The 15,760-nt window shown below is 43.5% G+C and overlaps 1 protein-coding gene and 1 pseudogene across 3 annotated transcripts; one reads left to right on the top strand and one right to left on the bottom strand.

Annotated features, from left to right (window-relative positions):
• Positions 1-1,143: 1,143 nt before the first annotated feature.
• ZNF426 (zinc finger protein 426) lies at positions 1,144-15,230 on the bottom strand. Of its 3 annotated transcripts, XM_017500044.2 has the most exons (7): positions 14,915-15,208; positions 12,681-12,829; positions 10,917-11,008; positions 9,656-9,782; positions 7,825-7,905; positions 5,598-5,680; positions 1,144-3,932 (listed from the first exon to the last, which is right to left on the bottom strand). In XM_017500044.2, the coding sequence occupies exons 2-7, from the start codon at positions 12,703-12,705 to the stop codon at positions 2,682-2,684; spliced, it is 1,659 nt and encodes a 552-aa protein (XP_017355533.1). In that variant the 5' UTR covers positions 12,706-12,829; positions 14,915-15,208; the 3' UTR covers positions 1,144-2,681. The 3 variants fall into 3 exon arrangements, with proteins under 3 accessions (XP_017355533.1, XP_017355537.1, XP_037584276.1); XM_017500048.2 differs by lacking the exon at positions 10,917-11,008 and having other exon boundaries at positions 14,915-15,230; XM_037728348.1 differs by lacking the exon at positions 7,825-7,905.
• Positions 7,914-8,461, top strand: LOC108283612 (annotated as a pseudogene).
• Positions 15,231-15,760: the final 530 nt, after the last annotated feature.

Below are 15,760 nucleotides of genomic sequence, written 5' to 3'. Positions count from 1 at the left end.
TTTTGAGATGGAGTTTTTGCTTTTGTTGCTCAGGAGTACAAAGGCACAATCTTGGCTCACTGCAACCTCTACCTCCTGGGTTCAAGAGATTCTCCTGCCTCAGCCTTCCGAGAAGCTGGGATTACAGGCATGCGCCACCACACTGTTAATTTTGTATTTTTAGTAGAGATGGGTATTTCTTTACATTGGTCAGGCTGGTCTCAAACTCCTGACCTTAGGTGATCCACCCACCTCGGCCTCCCAAAGTGCTGGGATTACAGGCATGAGTCACCATGCCTGGCCAATCTTCTGGGTTTAATGAGAGCTTCAGTGACCCGGAGGAAGGAAATAACCAACTCCAGCCAACTCTATACATCCTGATCCAACTTAAGGGTGGGAAAAACTATCAAGTTCACAGTGCAGAGGCACGGACTCACTAAAAGGCTGACATCTAATGACTGGACAATAGAACACTGCTGCTCTCACCACAACTTACCACCATTATTAGAGGCCTATTTACAGCAGTTCCTCTTATCTGGTATGCCACGTCCAGCTACGGAAAAATTGCAAGCATACTAAAAGGAAAAGTTAGTTTAAAGAGAAAGAATAAGAACCAGAACCAGATATAGAAGGATTGTTGAAATTATCAGACTGGGAATTTAAAACAATTATGATTGGTATGTCCTGGGTTCTAATGGATAAAGCAGACAGCATCCAAGAACAGATGGGCAGTGTAAATACAGAGACAGAAATTCTAAGAATCACAAATAAATGCCAGAGATTGAAGACAGTGTAATAGAAAGTGAAGAATGCTTTTGGTAGGCTTATTATTGGCCAGGAAACAGCCAACTAAAGAGCTTGAGAATATGGCAGTAAAAAATCCACAACTGAAAAGCAAAGAGAACTAAGAATAAAAAACAAGATATAAGAACTGTGGGATACCTACAAAAGTTGTATCTTACATATAAACGAAATACCAGATGGAAAGAAAAAAAAGGAAAAGAAATATCTGAAACAATAATGACTGAATATCTCAAAATTAACTCAGACACCAAAACACAAATCCAGAAGGCTAAGCAAACACCAAGCAGGACAACCACCAAAAAAACCTACACCTAGGCATATCATTTAAAAATAACAGAATATCAAAGATATCAAAAGATCCTCAAAGAAGCCAGAAGGGGAAAATGCTTTATGTTTTGAGGATCAAGTGCAAGAAATACATCCAACTTTGAGCACAGAAGGAAGAAGTGAAGGTAAAATACAAATGTTCATTTTTATAATTCTTAATTGATCAAACAGACAGCTTCTGAAAAATAGCTACAATGTACTAGATTACATATGCTAGTTTCATGTGCGAGTGTGCATATGCAGGTAAGTGAAATATAATAATGGTGGAAGGTCTGAGAGGGAGGATTTAGAATTATTTTGATGGTATAAGGTACTAACACTACTCATGAAACAGTACAGTATTATAAATATGAGAATTCATGTAAATATTATGGTGTGTAAAATATTTAAAGGTTATACCACATTCCTTACCTTCCCAGGGTTTTGAGGTCATTTTAGATGGGTAAAAAATTCTGTGGAGTTAATGTAAGGCTTCCTACATGCATTACAGGGAGAAGGCTTCTCTCCAGTTCAACTTCTTACACCTTTCTAGAAGGTAGAAAACATTAATGTAAGCTCTTCTACAATCCTAATGGGGTCTCGGTCTGCTCCAAGTTCCAATATGGTGTATAAGGTCACAGATTCCTTACTTTACAGTAAAAGTAACTTTCCTTTCTTCCCCCTCTATTTTCACACAGTCTATGACCAGATAACTTTTATGTGATTAAAATAGAGTGAACATTCACAGGCTTTTTCATGTGCCTTACATTCATACAATGTCTCTCCTATGTAACTTCTCCTGTGTGTAGAAAGAACCAAAGGCTCAATGAAGGTTTTCCCACACCTTACATTCATATAGCTTCTCTCCAGTGTAGCTTTGCATGTGAATATTAAGGCTTTTGGACAATCTATAAACGTTTTTGCTTATTGCTTACCATATTAACTTGCTAGAGCCGCCACAACAAAACACCAGAATGGGTGGCTCAAACAAGAGAAGTTTACTTGCTCAAAGTTCTGGAAGCCCAAGATCAATGTGCCAGCAAGCAAGGTTGGAGGCCTTGATAAAAGGATCTGTTCCAGCCTTCTGTCTTTGGCTTGCAGACGGACTCATGTGATGACCTCATGTCATCTCCTCTATTTGCTGTCCCACTTGTGTCTTTCTCTTCTTATAGGGACAGCAGTCTCAATTTAATCAAATAATTTTTTTTTGAGATGAAGTCTTACACTGTCGCCCAGGCTGGAGTGCAGTGGCACGATGTCTGTTCACGGCAACCTCTGCCTCCTGGGTTCAAGCTATTCTCTTGCTTCAGTCTCCCAAGTAGCTGGGATTAGAGGCACCTGCCACCACACCTGGATTTTTTTTTTTTTTTTGGTATTTTTAGTAGAGACAGGGTTTCACCATGTTGGTCAGGCTGGTCTCAAACTCCTGACCTCAAGTGATCCACCCACCTTAGCCTCACAAAGTGCTGGGATTACAGGAATTAAATAATTTTCATAGTTTCTTCTCTCCAGTGTGAGTTCATTCATGTCTTTGAAGTGAATCAGAACAAATTAGAGCTTTCCCACATTTATTACATGGACAGAGTTTCTCATTAGTGAGTTCGTTCGTGTCTTCGAAGTGAACGAGGATGACTGTAAGCTTTCCCGCACTGCTGACATTTATAGGGTTTCTCTTCCATGTGTGTTTTTTCGTGAATTCTAAAGGAACTGGAACATATGAAGGCTTTCCCACACTGTTTACATTCAAAGGGCTTCTCTCCAGTGTGAGTCCTTTCATGTATTTGAAATGAACTGGAATGACTGAAGGCCTTTCCACATTGTTTACACTCATAGGGTTTTTCTCCAGTGTGGATTCGCATGTGAATTTTAAGGTGGGTGGAATAGTTAAAAGCCTTCCCACATTCCTTACAGGTGTATGGTTTCTGGGCACTGTGCGTTCGCATGTGATTATTAAGACATGAGGGATACCCAAATACTTTCCCGCATATCTTACACTCACAGGCCTTCTCTTCAGTGTGAGTTCTCAAGTGTCCACTAAGATTTGAGGAAATTGCAAAGGCTTTCCCACATTCAGCACACACAAAAGGCTTCTCTCCAGTGTGAGTTCTGATATGTTGAATAAGGCGTGAGGACGTAAGGAAGGATTTCCCACATTCCTTACATTCATAGGGTTTGTCTCCACTATGAGATCGTACATGTATACTAAGGCCCGAGTACTGAGTGAAGGCTTTCCCACATTCCTTACATATATACGGTTTCTCTCCAGTGTGAGTTCTTCCATGTATCTGAAATGAATTGGAATAATTGAAGGCTTTCCCACATTCCTTACATTCATAGGGTTTCTCCCCAGTGTGGGTTCGCATGTGAATACTGAGGTAGGCTGGGTATCTATAGCCTTTTCCACATTCCTTACATTTATAGGGCTTTTTTGCATTGAGGGTTTCTATAAGCACAGAAAGGTTTGTGGAGTCAATAAAACCTGGCCCATTCCATTCATAGAGTTTTTCTCCATTGTGCGTTTTCACATGTGCCTGAAGGTATAGCCCATTAATGAAGGATTTTCCACAATGACTACATTCAAATGACTTTTCTTGTGTGCTAGTTCTCTGGCATACAATATTTGGTGTCAGGTTGAAGATTTTTTCACTCTGATTAAACTCAGACAGTTTCTCACCAGTAGAGGTTTTCTCATGCAGAATAAGGAAATCTTTTCCATACTGATTACAGTCATGAGCGTTCCCTGTACTTTGAGTTCTCATGTGCATCTTAAGGCATGAGTGTTCACTGAACGCTTCTCCACCTTGCTCACAGTCACAAAGTTTCCCTCTATTGTGGTTTCCTTCCTGTTGAAGGGATGATAAGAATTTTATCAAACATATTAACAGAATGCACCCATCTGAAGCTAAAAACATTATTATAATAATGATTATAATTTATGGCATTTTTATTACAGGCATTCAGGTCCTGCCCTGTAGATTTATTTTAAGTGGTATGACTTAACTCTTATTCTAGAATGCTGTGCCATCTACTTTAATTGTGGCCAGGCCTGTAATCCCAGCAGTTTGGGAGGCCGAGCGGGGCAGATCATATGAGGTCAGGAGTTCAAGAACAGCCTGGCCAACATGGTGAAATCCTGTCTCTACTAAAAATACAAAAATTAGCTGGGTGTGGTGGCACATGCCTATGATCCCAGCTATGTGGGAGGCTAAGGCATGGGAATTGAATTGCTTGAACCTGGGAGGCAGAGGTTGCAGTGAGCCAAGATGGTGTCACTGTACTTCAGCCTGGGCAACAAAGCGAGACTCCGTCTCAAAATTATAATAATCATAGGCTTGGTGCTGTGGTTCATGCCTGTAATCACAGCATTTGGGAGGCTGAGGCAGGTGATCACTTGAGGTAGATTGGGAGTTCCAGACCAGCCTCACCAACACAGAGAAACCCCATCTCTATTAAAAATACAAAATTAGCCGGGTGTGGTGGCACATGCACATAATCCCAGCTACTTGGGAGGCTGAGGCAGGAGAACTGCTTGAACCCAGGAGGCAGAGGTTGCAGTGAACCAAGATTGAGCCATCACAATCCAGCCTGGCCACAAGAACAAAACTCCATCTCAAATAATAATAATAATAATAATAATAATGGATTGTTGTAGAATTCTGAGATACTGTTTTTAAAATTCAATGTCTAGATGGGTGCAGTGGCTCACATTTGTAATTCCAGCATTTTGGGAGGCCAAGGTGGGTAGATTGTTTGAACCTAGGAATTAGAGAGCAGCCTGGGCAACATGATGAAACCCTATCTCTACAAAAAATATTAAAAAATTAGCTGGGCATGGTGGTACATTCCTGTAGTCCCAACTATATAAGAAGCTGAAGTGGGAAGATCACTTGAGCCAAAGGGTCAAGGCTTCAGTGAGCCATGTTTGTGCCACTGGACTCCAGTCTGAGTGACACAGCAAGACCTTGTGTCAACAAAAAAAAAATTTTTTTAATTCAAAGTCTAAGCCAGATGTGGTAGCTCATGCCTGTAATCCCAGCACTTTGGTAAACTGAGGCAAAGGATCACTTGAGCACAGGAGCTCAAGACTAGTCTGGGCAACACAGCAAGATCCTATATCTACAAAAAATTTAAAGAATTAGCTGGGTGTGGTGGTGCACACCTGTAGTCCAGCTACTAGGGAGGGTGAGGTGGGAGGATAGCTTAAGCCTAGGAGGTCAAGGCCATAATGAGCCATGATTATACCACTGCACTCCTGCCTGGGTGACAGCAAGACCCTGTATCAAAAAAACACCAAAACAAAACTCAATGTCTAGTTCCATATGTGGAAATGTGAAGAAGCTCTGAGGAAACAAGTTTCATGATACATTTAGAGAACCCCCAAACTCATCACTCTCTCTTGCGTGTATGCAACTTCTCTCAAATATCTCTTATTTTTGCTGACTTTCCATAACAGAATTCCTGATTTTCTCTGAGGATGGAAAATAAGAACTATCCCTTGCAAATCTTACCAATTGTATCCCAATGGATGTCTGACCCGTCAAACAGTTCTGCTGAAGTGTAGACCACTGCGTTTCAAGTTGCAATTCCCATCCTGAAATAAAACAGACAAACAAATAAAAGGACTTAGGCAAGGTGAGGTAGCTCATGCCTGTAATCCCAGCACTTTGGGAGGCCAAGGCAGGCACATCACTAGAGGTCAGGAGTTGGGGAGCAAGCCTGGCCAACATGGTGAAACCCCGTCTCCACTAAAAATACAAAAGTTAGCTGCGTGTGGTGGTGAGCACCTGTGATCCCAGCTACTCAGCGGGCTGAGGCAGAATGTCTTGAACCTGGGAGGCAGAGGTTACAAGGAGCTGAGATCACACCACTGCACTCCAGCCTTGGCGACAGAGTGAACAACAATGACAAATTAAAGGATTTGGGGAAAAAAAATGGAAAGAAATGGAACGAGCTGAAAACAATAAGGCTCATTTCTATTTGTTTCAAATTAAACATGGCAAGAAAAAACAGAAATAGATTTGGGGATTTGGGCTACATCAAAAATTTGATTTTGATGTAAATGATCCAAAGGGGGAGAAACTGGCTAAGACAAGGACACGAGTAAAAATTTTAGATCGTTTATTACAAATTGATGCTATAAAAATTAAAACTGATAGTGATTCCTGCAGATGTACCTTGATTTTCTTAGAAAAGAAAAAAAANAAAAAAAAAAAAAAAAAAAAAAAAAAAAAAAAAAAAAAAAAAAAAAAAAACTGATAGTGAATAGAATATCAGGGAGTGAAAGTAGGAAATTCTGGAAAAGCGTGTAACAAAAATTGACTTAAGGAAATGTTCTGGCCAGGCACAGTGGCTCATGCCTGTAATCCCAGCACTTTGGGAGGCCAAGGTGGGTGGATCACCTGAGGTCAGGAGTTCACCACCAGCGTGGTCAACATAATGAAACTCCATTGCTACTAAAAATTTTAGCCAGGTGTGGTGGTGGGTGCCTGTAATCCCAGCTACTTGGGAGGCAGAGGCAGGAGAATCATTTGAACCTGGGAGGTGGAGGTTGCAGTGAGTCAAGACTGCGCCACACTGCACACCAGCCTGGGCAACAAGTGCGAAACTTTGTCTCAAAAAAAAAAAAAAAAAAGAAATGTTCTAAGACCCCAGGTGGATGCCTGAGATCATGGCTAGTTCTGAACCCTGTATATACTATGATATTTCAACCTAGTAACTGAGATGGCCATTATGCGACTGACAGGTGGTGTACACAGTGTGGATATACGGACAAAAGGATGATTCACATGCCAGGCAGGATGACATAAGATTTCATCATACTACTGAGAACAGTGAAAATTTTTAAACTTGGAATGTTGTTTTATTTCTGGAATTTTTTTTTTTTTTTTGCGGGGTAGTGGGGCAGTGGCCAGGGTCTCACTCTGTCACCTAGGCTGGAGTGCAGTGGTGTAATCACATCTCATCGCAGCCTTGACCTCCCAGGCTCAATCAATCCTCAAAACTGTCTCCTGAGTGGCTGGGACAGCAGGTGTGTCCCACCACCCTCAGCTAATTTTTCTATTTTTTGTAGAAACAAGGTTCTCGGTACATTGCCTAGGCTGGTCTCGAACTCCTGGGCTCAATGATTCACCCACCTAGGCCGTCCAAAGTGTAGGGATTACAGGCATGGGCCACCGTGCCTGACTGAATTTTCCATTTAATATTTTTTGGACCATGGTTGACTGTAGATAACTGAAACAGTGAAAAATGAAATTTTCATTTTTCAGACAAGGGGGGACTGTTCTGTAAGTAAAAGTGTGTGGGAAGTTAAATATTTTCTAACTTTATCTAAACCTGCAGAGAGAAAATACATGTTAAAAAGTTTCCTAGGCCAAAGCATGGTGGCTCATGACTGTAATCCTAGGAATTTGGTAGGCTGAGGTGGGTAGATTACCTGAGGTCAGGAGTTCGAGACCAGCCTGACCAACATGGAGAAACCCCATCTCTACTAAAAATACAAAAATTAGCCAAGCGTGGTGGCGGGCACCTGTAATCCCAGCTACTCAGGAGGCTGAGGCAGGAGAATTGCTTGAACCTGGGAGGTGGAGGTTGCAGTGAGCCAAGATTGCGCCACTGCACTCTAGCCTGGGCAACAAGAGTGAAACTCCAGCTCAAAAAAAAAAAAAAGTTTCCTAATTATGCTTCCAAACATAGTGACTTTCTCATCAACCAGAGTTGTTCTTCACGAACACTCACCTTGGAGAACGCCTCCCTGAACTGTCCTTGACTCTTCTTGTTCCAACCAAGATATCAGACTGGGTTTGATGATCTGACCTCCTGAGCACAGAAAAAAACATTAATGGAAGAGGCTCATACAAGAGATTACAAACTGCTCTTTCCCGGCTGCCACCAGGTCATGCAGAGGTGGAGGCTTGATTGCGTTCAAGATTCGGCTTCACCCGTAACCCACTGCCATGACTGAGGAAGACATTGCTGCTGGAGGTGTAATGGACATCAATACTGCTTTACAAGAGGTACTGAAGACTGCCCTCATCCACGATGGCCTAGCACGTGGAATCTGCGAAGCTGCCAAAGCCTTAGACAAGTGTCAAGCCCATCTTTGCGTGCTTGCATACAACTGTGATGAGCTTATGTATGTCAAGTTGGTGGAGGCCTTTTGTGCTGAACACCAAATCAACCTAATTAAGGCTGATGACAACAAGAAACTAGGGAATGGGTCGGCCTCTCTAAAAATGGCAGAGAGGGGAAGCCCCATAAAGTGGTTGGTTGCAGTTGAGTAGTAGTTAAGACTATGGCAAGGAATCTCAGGCCAAGGATGTCATTGAAGAGTACTTCAAATGCAAGAAATGAAGAAATAAATCTTTGGCTCACACATACACACACAAAGAGATTACAAACCTTTCTATGATTCAGGAACTACAGATCTAATGAAAGTGGCGAAGTTATTTCAGAAGGGCTAAAAATGCAAATAACACCTCTGTCTGTGCCCCAAACAGTCTGGTTACTTCTTTTCCCTAAAACCGAAATTCAGGCTTACGTACATATTTAAAAAGCACTACGACTTTTATTCAAACACAAAATAACAGTCAGATGCAGTGGCTCATGCCTGTAATCCCAACACTTTGGGAGGCTGAGGCAGGTGGATCACTTGAGGTCAGGAGTTCAAGACCAGCCTAGCCAACATGGTGAAACACCATTCTACTAAACACACACACACACACACACACAAAATAGCCAGGTATGTTGGTGCACACCTGTAATCCTAGTTATTTGGGAGGCTGAGGCACAAGAATCGCTAGAACCCAGGAGACAGAGGTGGCAGTGAGCTGAGATCAAGCCAGTGCACTCCAGCCTGTGCAAAAGAATGAAACTGTGACTCAAAACAACAAAAAAAATACAAAATAAGAAAGTATAACAAAGAGATCCTTATTCTCCTTGGGAGAAAACTACACCAGTGGTTTTCAAAACATTATTGTGCATCACAGTCATCTAGAGGACTTGTTGAAACACAGATGATTGGGCTCCAACTCCAGGTTTCTGGGTGGAGAATGAAAATGTACATTTTTTTTTTTAAGACGGAGTCTTGCTGTTGCCCAGGCTGGAGTGCAGTGGCATCATCTTGGGCTCACAGCAACTCTTCTTCCTCTTGGGTTCACGTGATTCTTCTGCCTCAGCCTCCCAAGTAGCTGGGACTATAGACATGCACCACCATGCCCGGCTAATATTTGTATTTTTAGTAGAGATGGGGTTTTACCATGTTAGCTAGGCTGGTCTCAAACTCCTGATCTCAGGTAATCTGCCTGCCTCAGTCTCCCAAAGTGCTGGGATTACAGGCGTGAACCACCGTGTCTGGCAGAAAATGTACATTTCTAACAGACAGATGGTGTTGCTATTAATCTTGGACCACATTTTGAGAGTGGTCACAGATTAAAACCTATTTAGGATAGTGACTATGTCTCTGTTATTTCTTTTTGTGTTCAAGTTAACGTCGCTAATGCTACAACACAGTAAGCACATAACATATATCAGTCCCATAGGAGGCTGCCAGGGATGATGCCAGTCTTACCTACTGTGGCCAGGTTCTTGTAGTTCTCTAGCATCACATCACTGTAGAGGCTTCTCTGAGTTGGGTCTAGTAAAGTCCACTCCTCCTGGGTGAAGTCCACAGCCACATCATCAAAGGTCACTGAATCCTAAAGCATCAACACAGATGCTGGTTGGAGCCAACTAACATGTCCATCAGCACCCACTGGAGAATAAGGAAGGAGGACGCAATGCCTATACAGGATTCCAGGGGCTGTAATTACCGACTCCAGGGTTTAAGGGTCCTAGAAACTCCTCTCTCCATAAGCACAATCACTGTCATCTCCTCCACTCATAGGCCATTAATGGTACTTCTTGAATATGAATTTATCTCAGCACAACCGGACTAGAAGATCTCATCTTATTTCCATCTATTTGAGCACACTGCTCAGCACATTCCAGACATCCAATCAACGCTGATAAACAACTTGAACAAAGGACACTTTATTTATTTATTTAGAAGCAGAGTCTCGCTCTGTCACCCAGGCTAGAGTGCAATGGCGCAATCCTGGCTCACTGCAAACTCCGCCTCCCGAGTTCAAGCAATTCTCCTGCCTCAGCCTCCCGAGTAGCTGGGATTACAGGTACGCCACCACACCTGTCTAATTTTTGTATTTTTAGTAGAGACGGACTTTCACCATGTTTGTCAAGCTGGTCTCAAACTCCTGACGTTGTGATCCACCTACCTCAGCCTCCCAAAGTGCTGGGATTACAGGCATGAGCCACCACACCCAGCCAGGACATTTTACTTTTCTAATTCAAAAAAAATTTTTTGAGACAGTCTCACTCTGTTGCCCAGGCTAGAGTACAGTGGTGCAATCACAGTTCACTGCAGCCACAACCTCCAGGGCTCAACTGATCCACCCACTTCAGCCTCCCAAGTAGCTGGGAGTACAGTCATGCACCACTTTGCCCAGCTAATTTTTAAATTTTTAGTAGACAAGGTCTCATTATGTGGCCCAGGCTGGTCTTGAACACCTGTACTCAAGCAATCTGCCTGCCTCAGGCTCCTGAAGTGCTAGCATTACAGGCATAAGCCGCCATGCCCAGACCAGGATGATTTTCAAGTTAACACCTCCCTATATGGGAAGCCCCATTCCTTGGGGAAATTCAAATGGGGATTCAGTCCTTGAGTGACACTTTACTTATTTAAGAAGCCTGGAGACAAGTCTGTCTAGAGGGAAATGTGTCTACCTAGTGGATGCAAGTTTGTTGCTATGTACAAGGATACAGTTACTTTTTACCTGATAATAATTTGTTAGGCAGTCGGCCACTATCCTTCCTGCTGCTGTCTTTTCTTCATGAAGGCAAACTGGGTCCCCAGAAAGATAATGTACTGTAAGAAAACAGAGGCATGAGAGCCCCAAGATGACCATAATCCCCACATCCACCTACCTAGAGGTCATTACTCCTAGTACGAAATTCCCAAATATTCCTGCAAAATCAAGAAAACTCACATGAGGCCAGCTGCAGTAGCTCATATCTCTAATCCTGGTGCTCTGGGAGGTTGAGGCGGGAGGACAGCTTGAGGTGACAAGTTTGAGGTCAGCCTGGGCAACACAGTGAAACCCTTGCTTTACAAAAAATTTTAAAATTAGCCCGGTGTGGCCGGGTGCAGTGGCTCATGCCTGTAATCCCAGTACTTTGGGAGGCCAAGGTGGGCGGATTACGAGGTCAGGAATTCAAGACCAGCCTGACCAACATGGTGAAACCCTGTCTCTACTAAAAATACAAAAATTAGCTGGGCATGGTGGTGCACGCCTGTAATCCAAGCTACTCAGGAGGCTGAGGCAGGAGAATCGGTTGAATCCAAGAGGCGGAGGTTGCAGTGAGCCGAGATCACACCCCTGCACTCCAGCCTGGGAAACGGCAAGACTCTGTCTCAAAAAAAAAAAAAAGAATTAGCTCCATGTGGTGACACACACCTGTAGTCACACTTCCTTGGGAGGCTGACAGAGGACGATTGCTTGAGCCAAGGAGTTTGAGACCACCTTGGGCAACATAGTGAGACCTCCTCATTTCTACCAAAAAAAAAAATATATATATATATATATATTTTTGTTGTTGTTGTTTTGTTTTTTTGAGACAGAGTCTCGCTCTGTTGCCAGGCTGGAGTGCAGTAGCACAATCTCGGCTCACTGCAACCTCCACCTCCCGGGTTCAAGCAATTCTCCTACCTCAGCCTCCTGAGTAGCGGGGAATACAGGCACGTACCACCACTCCCAGCTAATTTTTGTATTTTTTTAGTAGAAATTGGGTTTCATCCTGTTGGCCAAGATGGTCTCAATCTCTTGACCTTGTGATCCACCCGCCTCAGCCTCCTAAAGTGGTGGGATTACAGGTATGAGCCACCGCGCCCGGCCTATATTTTGTTTTAATCAGCCAGGTCCGTGGTGGCATGCACCTGTAGTCCCAGGTACTTGGGAGGCTGAGGTGAAACGACTGCCTGAGCCCAGGAGTTTGAGGCTGCAGTGAGTTATGAATGCACCACTGCACTCCAGCCTAGGCAAAAGAGCAAGATGAAAGGAAAGAGAAAAGAAAATAAAAGAAAAAAAAGAAGAGAAGAGAAAGAAAAGAATAGAAAGAAAAGAAAGAGAGAAGAAAGAAAGGAAAGGGAAAGGGAAAAATGAAAAAAGGGAAAAAGGGAAAGGGAAGGGAAAGGAAAGGAAACACAAACATACAACCTGCTGCCATACAATGCCACAGTAGACCTAAAGGTGGTGATAAGCCATGCTGCCTGCCAGGAAAATTACATCAGTCTCATTTCACAGATAAGGAAACAGACACCCAGAGCCCCTGACTCTATCTTACTGGTAAAATTCACGAAGGAGAATCTGCAGTACCTCTTTCCAAAACTCACAGCCAGGCTGGGGCTGACTCACAAAACAGCACACTCTGGCCCACCTCAGCACCTCCCAAATGAATCATCAGTGTGACCAGCAGCCCGGACCACTGGACTGTAGAGAGAACCTAGAGCAGTGGATCCGAAAAGGAGCAAAAGGACTTACCATGGGACGAATCAACAGCTGCCATCCTGTGAGGTGAGAATGTGCCAGAACCCTGTTTTCATTGATGCCAACATCACTTCAGGACAGCTCATTAATCTAAATGAACAGCAGCAATCTCCATTCCTCTTTATATAGGGTTATTGGGATTCCTGTTGGAATTAACCAATAATCAACAAACATACTTAATCATCAGTCATCAAACATATACACTGGCTGGGGCAGTAGCTCATGCCTGCAGTCCCAGCATTTTGGGAGGCCAAGGTGAGAGGACTGCTTGAGCCCAGAAGTTTGAGACCAGCCTGAGCAACATAGCGAAACCCTATCTCTAAAGAAATTTTAAAAAGCAAATTAAGAAAAGAAAATTGAAGTGGTAAGCCAGAACTTGAATTCAAGTACAATTTTTGCACACCCACATAAAAAAAAAAAATCTCACAATACACTTTAAGTACTGGACAGCCTCAACAGGGCCTTGATTGGAAACACTTAAACCAAACAAATCTGCATCCCCATCTCATGCTATCAGAGACGCAAAGTCAAACTGCTCTGTGCCTAAAATTGGTCTGTTATGTGCATCTTCACAGAGAACTAACTTTTTATAGTATTTATTTGGTTGATTTTTTTCTATCAAAGTTCAATTTTATTTGGTCTGGTGAGATGGCTCATGCCTGTAATCCCAGCACTTTGGGAGGTCAAGGCAGGTGGATCACAAGGTCAGGAGTTCCAGACCAGCCTGACCAACATGGTGAAACCCCATCCCTACTAAAAATACAAAAATTACCCAGGCATGGTGGTGCACGCCTGTAATTCCAGCTACTCAGGAGGCTGAGGCAGGAGAATCACTTCAACCCAGGAGGTGGAGGTTGCAGTGAGCCGAGATCACATCACTGTGTTCCAGCCTGGGCAACAGAGTGAGACTCAAAAAAGTGAAAGCTCCAATTACTCTTGGTTCAAAGAAACTGAAATATGTAAACAAATGCAATGTAGAAACCTTTAATGGATCTTAGATCCAAAAATAGCCAAGACCCTGTTTTGGAAAAATGTACAGATTTTTTTCTTTTTTTTTTAAAGATAGGATTTCACCATGATGGCCAGGCTGGTCTTGAACTCCTGACTTCAGGTGATCCACCCACCTTGGCCTCCCAAAGAGCTAGGATTACAGGCGTGAGCCACAGCGCCCGGCCCAGATTTTTTTTTTTTTTTTGAGATGGAGTTTCACTCTTGTCCAGGCTGGGGTGCAATGGCCGACCTCAGCTCACCGCAACCTCCACTCCCGGGTTCAAGCGATTCTCACGCCTCAGCCTCCCAGGTAGCTGGGATTACAGGCATGCGCCACCACGCCTGGCTAATTTTTGAATTATTAGGAGACCGGGTTCCTCCATGTTGGTCAGGCTGTTCTCGAACTCACAACCTTAAGTAATCCATCCGCCTTGGCCTCCCAAAGTGCTGAGATTACAGGCGTGAGCCACAGCGCCCGGCCCAGAATTTTTTTTCTAACAGATAGATATTGCATGACGCTAAAGTTTTTCATTTTCTTGTATGAAATAATAGTATTCTACCTGTACTAAGGCAATGTCCTCATCTTTGACATATGCAATGCCGAGTATTTAATCAAGTATTATGTCTAGTACTTACTTTCAATTTACTATCAGATCTAATTCACCATAAACTGTATTTACCTGGGGAAAGTGGAAACGGGCAAAATGCTAAAAATGGGTTAATCTATTACAATGGATATTGAATGGTCAAATTATGAATACGTTTAAGATTTTTCAAAAGAGAAATATGGGGGAAAAAACAATCCAACCATCCTGTTAATTGTCAATTTGATGATTCTGAGGCTAGAATAATAAAGATTTCATCCTTTCCTGCTGGAGCTCTGATTACAAAGCTCTCTTGGGATGTACAGACCTGGGAACTTCATTCGAAGAGAATGAGTTGTTATTCTTAGTATTTTTTTTTTTTTTAATTTCAAACACATTAAAAAAAAAAAAAAAAGACAGGAGAGTATACTTAGTATTCTTTAGCAGAAAGACGTGCGGTCTACAAACGTTTATATTCACACACACACAAATATGCACACCCTATAAACCTAAAAAATTATCTTTCTCCATGAAAGTAATGGTCAAAAACAAAATACAACGCATAAAGACGAAACCAAATTTACAAATGAAACATTCATTTGCATAAGAAGAGACACAAAAGGCCACCTAGAACAACTTTCACCCAGAGCTTACCAGAACACAAAAATCGCCGGGTCCCTGAGCCGGGAGGACCCTGGGGACGGAACCAACATGGATGCAAAAAGCGGAAATCATTTTCCTCCTGGAAAAAAATTAACAAACGCTGCTTTGAAGACCTTTGGAGAGGAGAGCACAGTGGACACCGCAACTAGCGACCCGGCTCCTCCCGGGGAGTGACGAACCGAGCGGAAGCAAGCGGCCCCGACGAACGCAGGCGAGGCGGGACAAGCCTCGCTAAGGTCCAGGCCAAACCCGTCCTTCACCCCAACGTCACCCCATCTCGGCGGAACTCACCAACGCCAGCCAGGCCCCAAATCCGAAAGCAAAAAAGCTCTCAAGCGCGAACAGCTGGCGTCATTTCCGCTCCCGGCTCCCCGCTCCCCGCCTCTAACCCGCTGGATTTTCGAGACTAGGGTCTCTGCCATGCAGGACCCTCCCGAGGCAGAGAATTCTAGTTCCCTCCTGCTTGGCTGCGGAGGACCTTGGGGTGGGCTGTAGACAGAAAGGAGCCCAGAGGGCATTTCGAGGTTAGAGCCAGGCCTGCAGGCGGGGCTACCGGCAGGGGCAGGGGCAGGGGCAGGGGCCGTGGCCATCCGTCGGGGCCGGGGAGGAAGGTGGGGCCAGGCCCAGAGGACACGGTTGAAGTTACAGCCAGGACTGTGGGCGAGGCCACAGGGGCCGGGCCGTAGGGGAAGGGGCCAAAGTGTTATGTATCTAGAAAAGTGAGAACTACGTATTTTGCTATGTTACTATTTAAACATTTGATGTAAAAAACATTTTTTTATGCAGCCAAAAGAATTTTTTAAAAAAAAGTTACTGGGTTTTCTGCTTTGTTTTAAA

This window comes from Cebus imitator, unplaced genomic scaffold (genome assembly GCF_001604975.1).
Source record: "Cebus imitator isolate Cc_AM_T3 unplaced genomic scaffold, Cebus_imitator-1.0 Scaffold263, whole genome shotgun sequence".
NCBI classification, from domain to species: Eukaryota; Metazoa; Chordata; class Mammalia; order Primates; family Cebidae; genus Cebus; species Cebus imitator.
Note: the sequence above shows the minus strand (reverse complement) of the source record. Positions and strands in the feature narration are given on the sequence as shown.